Below are 16943 nucleotides of genomic sequence, written 5' to 3'. Positions count from 1 at the left end.
TCTAAGTGCACCGGTTGATTTATTATAATTGAAGCAAGCAACTTAGTTTCAAATAAGTAATAAACACAGGAGAAAAAGACCTCCCAGCTTAATGACAAACGTTTCGACAGACTCTGCGAAAGAAAGTTCTTGCTATCAAAATATTGGAGAGAACCGAACAGAACGTTACATTGCAATCTCATTGATTTTAAAGGTAATCTTCTATGTATCGCCTTTATATACGGTGGATCTTACTAATGGGTAAGTCTCTCATCTCGATTGGATTCCTAGGTGCGAGCTGCGGTGGTTTCATCGAGAAAGTCTTCTGACGAGCGGTCACTGAGGCGGAACACCTGCGGCCAAGCATACTGTGCCAGTCGCATACGCGTCCCCAACTGCGACAGGGACAATGACAGCAAACCAACTTACGGTGTGACGAGTCCAGCGTGGCCGCATGTCCATTCTTTGGCAGCAGATGGCAGTTGCAAGGCGGCTTCAGAAACATCGCAGGGCCACGTCAAGTCGTCCACGACACTGAGCGGCGTCGCAGGAACACAGACCGAGACCGTCTCTATGAACGTCATAGGTGCCACATCCTTGCCGTAGGCCACAGACCAGCAGTACCCGGTTGTAAGGAAGGTGACGATGTTATTGGGAGGTACAGATGATGTAATGAAGTCGAGGACACCTTTCGCAAGCACCAAGTTATGCTGAGGACACTGATTGGACGGCGGCAACCCTGGTCACTGGAGATGACCAGACTGTCGAACACAACACTGAGAGGCGTCGAAGGAGCAGTGGTCGATAACGTCTGTGTTAATATCGCGAGCACCACTAACTTGCCGCAGACGTCGTACTGTTGCCTCCCAGACAGAAAGACGGTGTGTACAATCTCCGGAGGGACGGATGACGCCAGTACCTCCGTTACACTTTCGCCGACACCGAGAGATACTGGCAAGATTGATAACATGACGACAATTGTGGTTCATCGCGAGATCAGCTTTAGGAACTGACTGCAGATCGGTGTTCGGTGCCTACGGTGGGATCATAAAGAAGACTATGAATTGTCAAATCTATTTTCTCTTTGATAATAAACACAGATATTGTTTTTGAACCGATGTTTGCTTTATCGGTCCCTCTGGCATCAAGCTAGTGTTCGAAAGCTTGTCACAAATTTTTCACTTATCTCTTTCGTCTTTATGCGACATTACCAACACGTTTATGGCTGGTGAGGTCACGTGGGAAATTGGAAGCATAAGATGAAGGTGGGCCGCTTAGCGAGTCACGTGAGGAAAGCGCTGACACAGTAGACTGCGATCAGCTGTGTTGGACTGCTTCGTTTGCGCTCTTATTGAAAAAAATAACATTCCAATGCACTGAAAATTCCGGTGATCGTATGCATGCAGGACGTCATTCGACAAAATCGTAGAGCGTTGTTACTGATGTAACTGCGGCTAGTCACATGTCTTATTGAACGAAGTACAACCAGAACACCTTTACAGCGAACCTGTATATGGCTGGGCCGTGTCAGGGTGTATGCGAAAACCTCTTGCACAGGTATGGCCCACAAAGTGGGCAAACTCCACTGCTCACAACTGGTGAAGAAGGGAACACACGGGCGGCAAACACCAACGTGTGCGCCACACACGCTGGGCAAACGGCACTACTCGCCACTCCAAACGCATGCGGCAAGACACACAAGACGATGCGTTTTGTGAAACGGAGAACGCGGCAAAAAGGCGCATGCTGCTGGAACCTCTTGCACAGGTATGGCCCACAAAGTGGGCAAACTCCACTGCTCACAACTGGTGAAGAAGGGAACACACGGGCGGCAAACACCAACGTGTGCGCCACACACGCTGGGCAAACGGCACTACTCGCCACTCCAAACGCATGCGGCAAGACACACAAGACGATGCGTTTTGTGAAACGGAGAACGCGGCAAAAAGGCGCATGCTGCTGGAACGGCTCCTCAAGTTCGTGCAAGAAACGCCAACTTGATATGGCTAGCCAGGTAACACGACGCATGTCACGGCAAAAAGGCGTACGCTGCTCAAGTGGAAAACTTTAAACGAGCAGACTCTGAATTCAAAAAGGAATTTATGGACAGACATTTTTGATGTACTTGCCGGGTGTGTGACTGGCTACGGTTCGAGATTCTGTATCATCTCTGTGCGGTGTTGTAAACAGCTTCACTGTTCATACACCTTCACAGAGTGCAATGGCTCCTAAATCCGCCTTTTTTTACGATGCCACGGCACATGTGCCCATCCTCTAGCGGAAAAGTCGCGAAACGTCTCTTCATCTCGGAGGCTTTCCTTCTGACAATACCGGTTGTCTCTGCCCCTACCAAAACGGCAGAGGGCAGCACAGTAAATCGTAACAGGAGAATTTTAAGCGATGTTTGTAGAGCTTGCAGATTTCGGCATCGCACCCGAAAAAGCCGGCGCCCGCGATCTTAGAGAAATACGGCACTCGAAGGTGCGCCGGTCACACGCGTCTTCGCTGGTCGTCCCTGTCTTTTCGTTATTTAAAACTTCACATTAGCCGCCGGCTTCTTGGCGAACCTCCGGTAGTTGGATTCACCAAGGGAGAAAACAAAATACGCACAGCAATCCCAAAGGCTAATCGTGCGATTAAATCATGAGTGGAATAGTAAAATAGGTTAATCACGAGCAAGAGAAGTCGCACTCACAAAACTACGTTGTCAGACTACGTTGTCAGATAACAGAGAGCTGAGCTAGTTGGGCATGCGCAGATAAGTTTTCGTGCCTTCTTTCTTTTCCGCCGTTGTGCATCTATGCAGTTGTTAGTCGGCGTTTGTGGTGTCCTTACTTCTTTCTTGTGTCCGTGTTTGCACGCCCTGTCTTTTTAGAATGTTGTCAGACTCCCTACCTAAATTTTTATCTACACAGAGCTGGTCTGGCAGCTTCGCCTGATTGTTCTTTTTGCGGAATACGTGACGGGAAGGTTGCTGATGAGTTTCTTAAAGTTCAGAAAGATTAAGTTATAAAATCTACTTTTCGAAATTTTTATTTCTATTTTCTTTTCTTTTTTTCCAAATTCTCGGTTTTATATCTTCAATTCTATTCTATATTATTATTATTATTATTACTATTATTATCAAATTCTTAATTATAATTCATTCATACTTCTGTAATAATTAAACATAGTTTGAACTTCAATTTCAAGTTTGCCTTTAACCCTTTCAGTCCCAAATTAATTATTTTAAGTGTAAGCAACCAGTTTTTAAATTTTGAGGTGTGGATGATCATGGTAATTAAAAAAATGAAAAAAAAACTTTGCTCACACTTTTGAATGAAGAGTAATTAATGTTGAAATTTTAGTTATTAATTATTATTTAATAATATTTCTATTATTTTTACTTAATTCATTATTCAAACAGTTATTTAAATGGGATAGCACAATGCCCAATAGTCAACATTCCAATTTTCGACGCAAAACTAAAATAAGTGTCCTATCTCTGTATGGCGAAATAAGAAGCTGCCTCAGCGAAATACGCGAGCAGCATGACCGCTTCTGTAATTTCTTTATTCAGACGTGACCTCGCTTCGTTGTATGTACCAGGGTGGCACCATATGTAGAGCAGATGCTAAATATGAGCTCTTGAAAAAGAACAACGCTTTATCTTTACCAGATGCTTGCTGAGTGACCTAGAAAACTGATGATTCCAATTGCAATCACTGGGCCTGAAAGGGTTAAAAACTAACCGGTTCTTGGCCAATCCCCCAGTGTGGGTATGAGCCACAGCTTCCAGGGTCTACTCTACTACTACTAATCCTGCGAATACTCGCGAAGAAGATGAAGAAGAAGAAAATGGCGGATGCTGCATGCTGCTTAATTTTTCACAAAGTCTATTCTAATTGATACAGTAACGTCTATTAGCTCTTAAAATTTTCAGACTTTATTATCCGCCCGACTCTTGGCCGATCCCCCTGAGTGGGTAGGTGCCATCATCCAAGGAGCATCATCATCATCATCATCTACTGCCGCACGCTTCGTGGCCGATCCCCCGTAGTGGGTTGAGCTATTCCCCTAAGGAACCAACCAACCAAAAAGCTCGAGGTTCGTGTCGTTTGCGATTATCTCCTTGGATCAGAGCGGCAGTAAGCGTAGCTAGCCGGTTCCTACGTGCCCTACGCAAACTCTGAGAAGTCCAGGGCCACCATCCCGACAGCCATGGCAGGCACGGACCAAATGAACGAGATGCTCTTCATGGGCTTGATCCTGCTGTGCGCCATCGCGGTGTTCGCGGTGCTCTGGGCACTCATTCGCAAGTACTGCCCGGACATGCCTTCCGACGAGAAGGCACCGTCCGGCGCTGGCCTCGAGGCACCAGCCGGCGTGGTCACTCAGGAAGCTTCCCAGCAGCACCAGCTGAAGAGGACGGTTACGCAGGTAAGATTTGCAAGCGAAGGTCGTCATGACTTAGATTTCGATGAAGGCTTTGTACGCGAAAAACCCTGGCGCGAACTGCGGTCTTCGAAGGTGCGCCCGTCATGTGCGCATTTTGTGCGCCCCTTTTCCGCTAATAGATGCCCTCCCGATCATGGGCTTGTCGGCTGCCAGCCGTTTGTGATAGGAAAATCTGGTCTTTCATTGAGGTCACGTGCAATTTAACGTTGTCACATTTCATTGCTGTCTGGATATGAACGCATGGCCTCACGTGACCGAGTGCTCTCGGAGCACTCTTTGCCGACCCACTCAATGACGAGGCGAGCAGATGCATATTCGTACTACTGCATGGTGTAAGTCACGTCTTGTTGTTCTGCCTAATTGCGTATTCAGGCAATAAGAATGAACCAACTTATGAAGGCACAAATGTGGGCAAAAAATTCCATATGGAAAGTGTTCCATCGGACGTTTTGCAAGCCGATCTATACAATTTTCTAATTGTCATTTTTTTCGCGAGCTTCGTTGCTTCAGAAGTTGGTTAACTAATATTGCCTAATTTGCAGTTAAGCATACCACAATATATTGCCACCTGCTCACCAGGTACGGCGAGCGCGAGCCAGCAATCCACAAGAATGGAAGATGTTCTGAGACAGTGCGCGCTCTCGCTTGGAGTTCTTGTTGTTGTTTTGGCAGCCATCTTCCCAGTATTGTGCGCGTCTCTCCGCCCGTGCAGTATTTGCTAGTTTAGGTCCTTCTGTAGCACGTGACAATATGATGTGGCTTATTCCATGCAGTAGGGAGCAAGATGCATTTGGTCACGTCGGCATAACGTGCGATGAAATAATGTTAAAGTCATGCTGAAGTTAGCTGGTGTGCCCACTATATTGGCCTATACCACCCATTGCTACGCCGATCCCTTTATTGGGCTTGGGCCAGATGTGGGGTGGATAACAGCAACCACTACACAGACCCAGTTAACCTCGGAGCCGATGACGTTGGACCCGACGGCGGAGACGAGTGCGGACAGACCTAACGGCGGCACGACGTCCGTCGAGCGATCGGCGAAAGCCTCCTTGTCTCCCACACGTCGCCTGACCGACGCAGCACGCAGGGCTTCGGTAGCCGTGAGCCGCGCCGTCAAGAAGGAGACGGGCAACATAGCCCTATCGTCCGGTAGCGAAGCGGTTCACGTGAGTGATACTGACGCTGACCGCTGTCTTGAATAAGGAAATTCTCTGTTTTCAACCCTCTGTTTTGAATACTGACACAGCTTTTGTTTTAAGAGCGAAGCTGCTTTGCAAATCGTTCCTTGTGAGTAGATCGCAGAAAACTATCATCTTAACGTGTATGTGCCACCGTCCGGCTACCTGAGAACGAGTAGAGAGAGAGAGAGAGAAATAGACGTGCATATTAAGACGGAGTAACGAAATTCTTGTTCAGGTTTGCCTAGTAAATTTGACTTGCACTCACTCTGAGGGATTCGTAAAGAATTCGGTGGTCGCATAAATTTAATTGAAATTACAATTAGGTAAGCTATACTATATAACTTGCAACATAAGATGAAATTTAAGTGCGCCTTTTTGCAAAGATGAAACTGACGAAGTTGAGCGCATGTTGGTAGACGCGTGGTTGGCACGCTGTCCATGCTGCCTGTCATCGATGCTGACGCTACGAGCCAGTTTCTAATGCTGATGCACAGCGCATGTTCTCGTGTGAAGTTGAAGAAAACCGCAATAAATATAGAGCTGGATGGTAATCTTCAACGAGCTATCACTACCTGAAGCTTCAGAGGCATTATGGTAATAATCATTTTCGGTCCGCGACTTCAAGCAATGCTTGCTTCTGCGTTTATTTTTCCTACTGAATGGGTGGCCAGACTGTTCTAATCTTACTATGTCCCTGGCAATCTATTCTACATCGACTATATGCCGGTGCATGAAACTAATAATTTGTTTATTGATTTACAACTTGCTTACGGCTTGAGGACGAAGCAAACGGAGAAAGAAACTGGGCTCCTATTTCTATGTTATTGCTGATTCCAAGTGACATTATTAAATGTTCAAAATAACTATTTTCATCATACCGCTTTTCTATCACTTGGCTACAAATTTAGCGCTAAGGTTAAATGGCTTGACTACATTGGCTACTTTTAGCTGGAGTTCTGGCTGCTTTTGAAATCTACCCAACGGCAACCCTGCGTCAGGGTGGCGTCGTATCCTGTCGTCACCACGTGATCATGATTATTTACATCACTTGTTCTGACGCCGCCGATGCCGTTGATTAGTTCTCGCATTTGATGATGCATCTAAGCTCACCTTGATGATTGTATTTGTTCGGGTTTAACGTTGAAGAACCACAATACGATTATGAGAGACACCGTAGTGGAGGGCCCCGGAAATTTAGACCACCCTGTGGTTCTTTACCGTGCATCTAAATCTAAGCGCACGGGCCTCTGGCATTTCGCCGTCATTGAAATGGCCACCGAAACAAATGGCATCCAATCCCGGCCGCCACCGCCGGGATTCGAACGCGCGACCTTCCACGGTGGGTATCAGTATTACAAGATGTCCTGTAATTCGCGAGGGTTGTCGGGGAATACTTTAAACTCTCAGTGCGTGACAGGCCTTCGCCTTCTTCAGAAAGCCACGCCTTCTGGACAAGCGTGAAAGCCGCCTGATATGACACACACACACACACACACACACACACACACACACACACACACACACACACACACACACACACACACACACACGCACACACACGCACACACGCACGCACGCACGCGCACACACACACACACACACACACACACACACACACACACACACACACACACACACACACACACACACACACACACACACACACACACATATTATATATATAATGCGTGTTGTGTGCGCGCGTAAGTGCAGAGGACTTTGGTTGTCGCAAGTTTATTAGTAAAACGAAGGTGCGCTTTCTTAGAACAAGGACTGTTTAGTCTGTCGACCTTTCGACGGGAACCTAGTCTTTTTCAAGGCATAATATTTATAGGGTGTGTGTGTGTGATCACTTGTTCTATGATAAAGGAAACGAAGGGAAGGGAAATAGAAACGTTACAAAAAAAGATAACAGAGAGAGAGAGAAAGAAAGAAAGGATGTGGGAAAGGTCAGTGAGAACAATTTTGTTTAAAGAACACGTGATGATAGTCCACATAGCCATGCCATATTTTGACAACAAGGCAGCTTCCGCCCCAAAATGGAAAGTGTAGTGACCCGGCACGTCTAGCTTTGCCCATTCTGGCATACGGCCTCGCGGGCGGCTTTTTGAACACGGCAAATGGTGAGGATAGACGTTAAACAAGCCGTCCGCGGACGCTCCACTACGTGACTCCGTTATTTTCGTACCTGACGTCATCACATACTGATGCCTGAAATTACAAAAATTGATAATGTAGCATCACGTCATGATAACATCGATGTCAGTTGGTGCGCCACAAGAACATCTACTTTATTGTGAAAGTAAAATATCATCATTTACTGAGCTTCACATTTGCATGGAGCCGTCTCTGTATACAGGAGATCTCTATCGCACAGTAGATTCAGCTTACCCCTTAAAGGGACACGAAAGGGAAACAGCGAATTGGTTTAGATTATTAAAGGTTGCCCTAAAAACATCAATGTCGATAATTTCATCATCGTAGCATTAATATTACAGGAGAAAATCAAGGTGAATATTTCGTTTTTAAATTTCGCGCCGAAATCTCTGCGCGCGACTTGACGGATCTCACAGTGCATTGTTAGAATTTTGGCGACATTGGCTCAACGACATTTCATGAAACTTGGTATGTTTAGTCTCTGGCCCCCTGCGAGGACAACACGCGTAATTTTTAAAGATTAGGAACTACGTAGGCCCTTGGAGACACCGTCAAAATCTATGAAGTCACAGCGATTGGTGCGGGAATTTCTAGGTGGCATTGCCACTAGCATTTCCTTTTAGTGCGTTTTCTCGCTTACCACGTGTATTTTCGCGGCAAGCGTGCTGATCTTGGTATTGTGAAAGAATAATGTATTAAAACGAGGAACATCCGGTTTTCTCGTTAGCACCCTTTTAAGGTAAGTTCACTTGACTCTTACAGGCTAAAGCGGTCGCAGACGAGACAGAGGATCCACCGTGCGACAACATTCAACCGGGAGCGGCGGCCGCTGCGCCAGCTGACCGCCGACTTGCGCCAGATGGCTCATTGTCTCCCGGACGCCGCTTGGCGAACGCCGCACGCAGGATGTCGGTGGCCGCGAGCCGCGCCGTCAAGGAGCATACGACCAACATCCACGAAGCCCTGTCCACCAATACCGAAGCTGCCCAGGTAAGGGACGCATCTCCCTTTCATATATTTCATTGTATCAGCGTACCAAAACAAAAATTAGCGCGGCATGCACTATCGCAGTGCTGGGTCACAGGTGGACACCTAGCTGCTGCTGGCTTGGCTAAGTTTTGCTAAGTGTTGCTAGGTCAATTGATAAGTGCATCCACACACGGTTGCGCGAAGTGCTCACGTGATCTCTCGTAAACCATGTTTTGGCCACTAGCTTATCGACAGGTATCGACTGGGTATTGATTAGACATCAGGTAGCAGCACCGAATGAACATGGTTCCCGTAGCTTAATTAGCTTAAGTAGGCTAATCAGCCTAATTAGCTCAATTAAGCTACTTGGCATATATGGGCTTAGGCTCGAGTAACTCGCCTTAACAAGCCCAACATGAGCTTGGTCAGCTGATTGGTATTATTAGCATCAATTATTAACATTTATTTACATATTTTTCTATATTTATTTTTAATAAAGGGGCCAAGGCATGGTCACTCAAGAAATAATGGTTTTGAGCGAAAAATAAAAGCAACTATTCTATTATGCCTATCCATATATGAAGGATAGACAGTAAAATAATATTTCAGTGCGAAATCAGCCCTAGAAGTCGCCGGTTATAAACCCTACCCACCGCTGGTGACCGCCATTTTGCCATGGGTTGTGTGACGTCACGTGCTGCATCGAGCGGAGCCATCGTCTTCTGTCAAAGTTTCAGCAGAAGAAAATCATTCAATTTTAATGCTAAGCTGAACAAATCTAAAATATCTCGATTGCACGCGCAGCAGGGCACGGAACAAAATCATTGGCCGGAATGCAGGCGCTCGCACGGCACGCAGTTTGTTACGTCACGGACCGAGTGTACCAGTGTTGGCCTGATTTCAGGCCGCTCGCGTGTTTATAAAAATATTCATTTTAAATTAGGTGTTCTGCGAAATGTGTTAGGGTTTCGCCAGCTTGTTTGTGAGCGCACAACGATTAAACCACATCACATAAAGTTTTATCAAAAAATGGGTGTCACGGCCCCTATAAATAATGAATTAATTTATTAGCACTTCTTAGCAACAATAGATTAAGACGAATGAGGCGAAGATCTAATTATCACTAATTAGTCTTAATTAGACTTGGCTCGGTAAGATTTGCCGAGCTCGACCTCACTAGCCACACGAAGAGTTCAAGTGGGCTTTACTAGAGTTAATTAGGGTTTCGTTCATTAGCCTAATTATGCTTCGCTAATTCGCTGTTACCATGCTTAGCTAGGCTTAATTAGGCTTGGCTATATTTAACCTTGGATTAATTAGGCGCATATAAGCTTAGTGAGACTTGTTGGGCTATTTGACACATCATTACTGAAATGCAAAAAAGGCTCGTACCATAGAGGAAGGATTCAAAACAAAGCAGAAAAGGACGTCCTTTTCTGTTCTGTCTGGAATCCGTCCTTGATGCGCTGACTACCAACTAAACGGTTTAACCAACCTTACACATAAATATAAGCAACACGCAGCAGGTACACTTCACATGCATTGCCCTTGCTGTCTCGTCTACGTAAGGTCTCACATCATGAAAAGACCTGTCCCAGAAAAGCAAATTCCTCGTCAAACAAGTCAACTATAGCTTGGCTGGCACAGTTTTCTGCTTGGCTCACGTACACATTGTTACATTGAAGTAGGAACCATTACCAAATCACCCACTTTGCCGCCTTACTTCGTTTTCTTGCGATATGAATTATATGGACACTGCAGGCGCATTTTTGCCGTTAGCATCGACGTCGTCGTCACCGTGATGTTCTGTGTAAAGTCTAAACCAATAACATCGTCCCGAGCATCGTATGTTCTATGTACGAGTGAGAACTTGCGGGGGCTGCCGACGACCGCTGCTCACGCAGAGAGGAAACGCGCTGGCCATCTTTCGTCACACGAAAGGCGCGTGGAAAAAGGAGCCAGATGAGGAGGGGAGTGCTGCGTGCCTCTGGCAGGAAATGCGTACTTCGATCGACAGGGCGTGATCCCACGTTTATCTTTAGAGGGGATCGGCAGACGGCTCATAGCTTTGTACGTGTTGTGATGTAACACGACAGTTGCATTGAAACCATAGGCAGCATGAAGATCACTTCGTTCGTTACAGCGGCTGTGTTTCTGAAGGTGCGAGCTGCTAGCCTTGCTTCGCATAACGTTGCAACTTGTTGCTATCGCATTTGTTGCTTCACTTTTGCGGCAAAACTATTTTTTCCCCTATATGCCCATTTCACTATATGTCGAAACTGGGGGGAATTTCCCGAAGGCAAAACATGTCGTGTGTGCCAAGCGACAGCTGCTCGTGTCGTGTGCCAGTAACACTAGCTAGCAGTACCAAATATTAAGCCAATCGTAGCCAACAGTTAGCCGACATTAGTCAAGATCAGAGAACAATAGTCAAAACTCAGCCAACCTTACGCATTGAGGATGGCAAACATTTCATGCTCTCTCACCTAACCTTTCACAGGCTCCTCCGAAAGAAGACAGCCCGTGTGGCGCAGCCTCGGAGATCACTGTGCAGGGAAGCAAAGCTCAGCCTCCGAAATTGGTTTCACCTGTCAAAGATGGCGGCATCGCGGCAACCGACGACAAGGCGCAAACGAATGCGGCGGTTCCTGGGGAGCAAATGCCGGCGAGAGCGGCGTCGTTAGCGGCGACTTCCACGGACAAACCGAAGGACGTGCAAAAGGTGAAGACAGTTGGGTCGGAAAAGGTGAGCAGTATCAATCAATCAATCAATCAATCAATCAATCAATCAATCAATCAATCAATCAATCAATCAATCAATCAATCAATCAATCAATCAATCAACTGAATCAGCTCATCACATAATCGAAAATTCAATCACTTATTCGGTGAATCAACAGGGAATCAATAAACCAACCAATCAATCAATCATTCAATCAAAAAATTATTCATATCATGAAGAGAGAGGGTGTGGCGGAAAAAAGCTGCTCAAATGCAGCTACACTAAGCATTGTCTATCTCGGCAGTGGGCAGCATTGGCATTATATATACCAGATAACTTGACGTAGATATGAGCACTGTGCGAGTGACCTAAGAAGTGTGAAGACGAATTTTGTAATACATTAGTAGAAATATACAGGTACGTATTAGGTTGTTAGAAAGTACAATGCCTGCTTTAGAAAAAAGTCCAACATTAAATTGCTATGGCCAATTTCTTCGTAGCAACTTGGGACTGAGCGCCGAGGGTTAATCGTTGTATTCATGGGGGAATTAGCGGCAATGTGCTGCATCAGGGTGGCCATTCCTTGTCTGGTGAGAGAGTGCATTACTGGCTGTGGTCACCTGTGCGAGGCTGTTTCCAGGCTTACTTTGTGCAATTCCAACAACACGCTGATTTTGTCTTTTGATGTTAAGCTGGTGGGGAATAGCACGGCAGGGAGATTTGAACCACGGAGCCCTAAACCACGGACTGTACGCTTTTCCCCTGCAGTGGGCGTAGTCAAGCTGCTCATGATGATTACCCAACAGAAATATATCGAAATTCAGACAAAATTATGGATTATTACCGAGGGGGTAGAACGCTAAATGGACGACGTGGACAAGGGCGGACAAACGACAGGTTTTGTCACATCGCTGAACTGACGACGTGGACAACGTTGACGTCGTGGACGACGTGGACGTCGTCGGTTTAGCGCTTGACCGCCTTCGATAATAATGCTGCACCAACTAGCCCAAACTTCCACCCTACTAAAATACGTAAGTACACTAAAGCAAGTAAATAGAAAACTGAGGAGAGGATTATCACATCAAAATAAGTCAGTTTGGGTATAATAACGTACAAAATGGCACACGAGAACTATAGGTGAATGAGTCATCCAGGACGCCGAACAAGATGACGACGTGCGTAAAGTTGGGCTTGTCTGAGGAAGCCATGGTCAGAAAAACTACATAAAACTGTCAGACATCTGGTTCGATGCTGAACCATCATATAGTTGTAGACCACAACTGAAACAATGAGAAAAGAATACTTGCATATCACCCATAGGCGCGCGTACGGTTCTCCATTAGGGGGCGCCAAGTTTCACTGCAGCGGCCCCCTCTGCCGTTGGTCAGCCCCCCCCCCCCCCCCCCCAAAAAAAAAAGAAAGAGAACTCTGCAACGGATGCAACAATGAAAAGGCGGTGATGCGGTCCTCACAAAGACCTGCCATTGGTCCCCGTCGTTCCGGGGTAGAGGTGGGAAGTAAACAGTTCTTTGAATGCGACATCAAGGTTCCTTGGACGCCATTATTGTGAAAATACATGCGTAGCCATACCTCTGCGCATTAAAACTGACGTGATAGGTCCTACTGTGTAAGGCATAGGGCAGAATCGGTGCCCCCCTTTAGAAGACGAGGAGGGGGCGACCGCCACCTCCCCCCCTCGCCCGTGCACACGCCTATGATTTCATCTAAACAGGACGTAGAATTCAGCGCAGCTACAATGACAAAGGCCCATCACTGGCCAGGGTGTCCCAGAAGATATAGGATAGGCTTTCTTGCAGTCCGGGAGTGGGAATCGGCAAGTTAAAACACCAAATGCGCAGCTGCGACGCCCCCCCCCCCCCCTCATCCTCTTTCTCTGCCCTAGCGATCCCCTGTAGGTCGTGTTTGAATATGTATATGAGGTAAAAGTTGTGGGGAAGATGGAAGCTTCAAGCGATGAAATATTCCTGGAACACGGTTTGACGCTGCAGTAAACTTTTTGGCAAGTGGTATTGCCTTCTTCAAGGCAGCAACTGGGTCGCTGCCTGAAACAAGGCAGGACTACTTGCGGAAACGTTGGCTCAAGCAATATCGTGTGTGCGTTTATTTATTTTTATTTTGTTTTCAAATACTGCAGCCCTAAGCAGGGCTATTGCATGAGTGGTGCACATTTTCATCAACTTCAAAGAAATAGGCAGTTCACAGGGATGGCATAAATGCAAAAAGCAAAAAACAAGATTACAGCAATATTTTTATAACAGTGCTTAAAATGTCACTGTGCTTAAAGAAAGATAGTAGTGGCTTTGATAACGTCTAATTAAAAGAGAATAATATCTGGGATTTTACGTCCGAAAACCACGATATGATTGAGGCTCACCGTAGTGGAGGGCTTCTGAAATTTCGACCATCTGGTGTTCTTTACCGTTTGCTGACATCCCACAGCACACAGGCCTCTCTCTACATTTCCGCCTCCACCGAAATGCGACAGCCGCGGCTGGGATCGAACCCGCGACCTTCGGGTCAGCAGCCGAGCAACGTAACCACTGATCGTGGTGGACTCTAGTTGAAAGTGTATTGGTATACGAGGTGTACGCGTCCGAGGATAGACAAGATGAATGAAGAAATTGTGAAGATTTTTTATCGCTTCCAATGTGTATAGTGGTTTTTGAAAAAGAGCAAGGTATGGTTACCCAATTCTTTTTTGTGCCGGGTGTGTTCCAATACTAACCGCAAACGGCTAAACAGACATCTAAGTGGACAGCGGCCATCTTAAGTCCCATTCCAGTTCTCACGTAGCCGGCAAAATAGACAGCTTCGAGAAGAGAGCATCGTAGACAAATACGATGCAGTCTAATTTGAGGTCCAAAGAAGATGGCGGCTCAGGGCAATGCTCAGATCTCGCCGGTGTTGTCATCTGCACACCAGCAGACGTCTTTTCAGGCGCTCAATGTTACCTACTTTCGATTTTTGATAGAGTTGAACGCGCAAGAAGTTAAAGAAATAAAAATTGTTTATTTTTTTTTAGCTTTCTCTTCTCGACGAGAGCTGGCGTTATGTCGCACCGACGTCATCCAGGCGTGTTCCATTTCTAGGAGTACCGGGGCTCGATGCTGTCTTCTAAGCTGTCCGCGTAGACTGGCTACGATGTCATCCATAATTGAAACACAATCAATGAATGACGGCATTATTTTGTCTCTCCGATTCCCCAAGCCACCGGTAGGCAAAGACGAAGCCAAGCCGAGCCAGCCATCGACTGTGGCCGGCGTCGCGTCTCCAAGAGACGGCCCAACCACGACCTCAGGTGAAGTGAGCTAGAAGAGGGTAGTGGGCTTGCTGGGGTCCCCTGCTTGACGCCGGGTATGTCACATGTGTGGTGGCGCCACCAGCGACTTAAATGTAGGGCACTGCCTGACGGAGGCGTTTGTGCGCAACTGATGCCATGCTTTTTTATGCGCTGTTATCATATGCACTGGACGGAAATGTACGCGAATTTCGGCAGTGTAAACAGTGATGCTGATGTTGCTGAGACAATAAAAAATAAAGAAAAAAACTAGCGCGAGCTAGGTGCCTTGGCCTACATGCGCGCGTAAGGCATGGCAACCATCTAGAACACTGTAGCATGGTGTATGCAGCTCTGCTGTTAGCTAGTTATCTGATGTTAAATGAAGCACACGGAAGACCGTTAGTACTCGTGCGAGTAAAGCTGCAGAAAACATTCTTTTCTGAAACTCTGTCGCCGTAACTCGCGCGAACGCGCGATTAAACTGCATGAAAGGGATGCTGCGCAAACTTGAGATGCAATAAATTGATCTTACGAATGATAAGCAGCGATGGCGAACTTTTCAACGCTTACGCGTTTTGCGGCTATCAATTGTAAACTGGATTCTTTGCATTTCTTGGGTACTACTTTCGTCACGCACGCCTTTTACGAGCGTGTGAAATTACTGCCGATGCTGACCGTGACACACACTCGGGAGTTTACCACGAGCTCTTAATGTTATACATTTCACAGCATTTAAAAACTTGGAGCTGCTCATTCTTTCTGCAGATCTCCAGTACCTTGGCTCTGTAATTTGGCCATTTCTGCACTGAATATTCCTATGCAAACACTGTAAAAATCCACAGATAAGAAAAACAGGAAGCCACTTTCCTCAGGTACTGGGTACAAGTACATGAACATTTATTCATCATATATTGGGCACAGTTGCTTGCTTGAACAGTATCGCCAATGGCACGAGAACCTACCTTCTTCTCGCCTTGAACGCTTCCCGATCGCTTTCTCTTTCGGGTCGGTCTTTCTCGTGGTGTCTTCTTTGTCAAATACGACGCCAAGTTAGGCAGGATTGTAGGCACAGCGTCCTCTCGTAGGCAAGGTTTTCCACGCGGTGTGCGTACTTCGTTCCCTTCAATTATATATGCACGTAGCACATACTTCGGCTCAAAATGAAGTTGACACATGGCAGATGTGTCGTCCAGTGCTTTGTCCGCTCGATGCAAATTCCTTTCCCAGGGCTTCCTCATTGCTTCCTCAGGGCTGCATCCTTCGGAACGCCTAACAAAGACGGCTTCGTGCTGCCCTTAACGTGGACGTAACCTGTCCGACAGCCTGGCGCAAAACAGTGGTTTTGCCGCCGCGGAAGCATTTTAACCTCGTGAGACGGTCACTGCTTGTCAGGCCACATCGCTGTTCGCAGAAGGACCTAGCAGATTGAGGATGCAAAGCGCGAAGAGTTCTCAAAAAAACAAAACTCGCACACACCGACCGCCACTCCAAACAGCCAGCAACTGCCCCAGCGCCAACGCTCTCTACATTTGGTGCGACGGTGGCGCCGTGCCGCGGAGGCGCGCCGAAGCACGTTTTTGTGTATTTGGCGGCGTCACCGCAATGCATAGCGCCGGCCGGCGAGTGAGCCCACTACCCTATTCTAGCTCACTTTACCTCAGGCGTCGGCGGCAGATCCGAGGAGAAAGCGAGCCCGGCGTCGCCGCCTGGCGGAGACACGTCCAACAGAAGGCACGCCAGTAGTGCGGACCACTCCCACGCCGACGAGAGCGCGCTGCTGTCGCGCGAGCAGACGTCCAAGTCTGCGCATGCGCATCGCCATCGAAGGAAGTCCAAGAAGAAATCGCTAGCCGACGGCAACACCACCGCCGGCGACGACGTCGTTGCGCAATCGGACGTTCACAGCGGTATCGGCAAGTCGAGCACCAAAGCGCCGGACGCCGCCAATTACAAAGCCAACGAACCAGAATCTTCCACGCAACGGAAGTGACTAATTCGGAAAAAAAAAAAACGAATGCTCTCGAGCACTGCTCGATGTCACCGCCACACCACAGTCATATTTGATGTGAGATTATTTCCTGAATTTTGCTCCGAACAATAAATAAAGTTTTATACATACAGCGAAATGTACGATAGAGTTTTGGAAGGTGATATAGGGGTCTGACATTAAGTTGACGTTGAGGTGACATTG

The 16943-nt window shown here is 47.0% G+C and overlaps 1 protein-coding gene across 1 annotated transcript; it reads left to right on the top strand.

Moving 5' to 3' along the window:
- The first annotated feature begins 4179 nt into the window (after positions 1 to 4179).
- On the top strand, positions 4180 to 16742 carry LOC119399133 (uncharacterized). Its single transcript, XM_037665948.1, has 6 exons — positions 4180 to 4398; positions 5364 to 5585; positions 8520 to 8747; positions 11227 to 11472; positions 14680 to 14770; positions 16414 to 16742. The coding sequence occupies exons 1-6, from the start codon at positions 4180 to 4182 to the stop codon at positions 16740 to 16742; spliced, it is 1335 nt and encodes a 444-aa protein (XP_037521876.1).
- Positions 16743 to 16943: the final 201 nt, after the last annotated feature.

Source organism: Rhipicephalus sanguineus, chromosome 7, assembly GCF_013339695.2.
Source record: "Rhipicephalus sanguineus isolate Rsan-2018 chromosome 7, BIME_Rsan_1.4, whole genome shotgun sequence".
Lineage (NCBI taxonomy): Eukaryota > Metazoa > Arthropoda > Arachnida > Ixodida > Ixodidae > Rhipicephalus > Rhipicephalus sanguineus.
The sequence above is the reverse complement of the archived record's forward strand: the minus strand, read 5'-3'. Positions and strand labels throughout refer to the sequence as shown.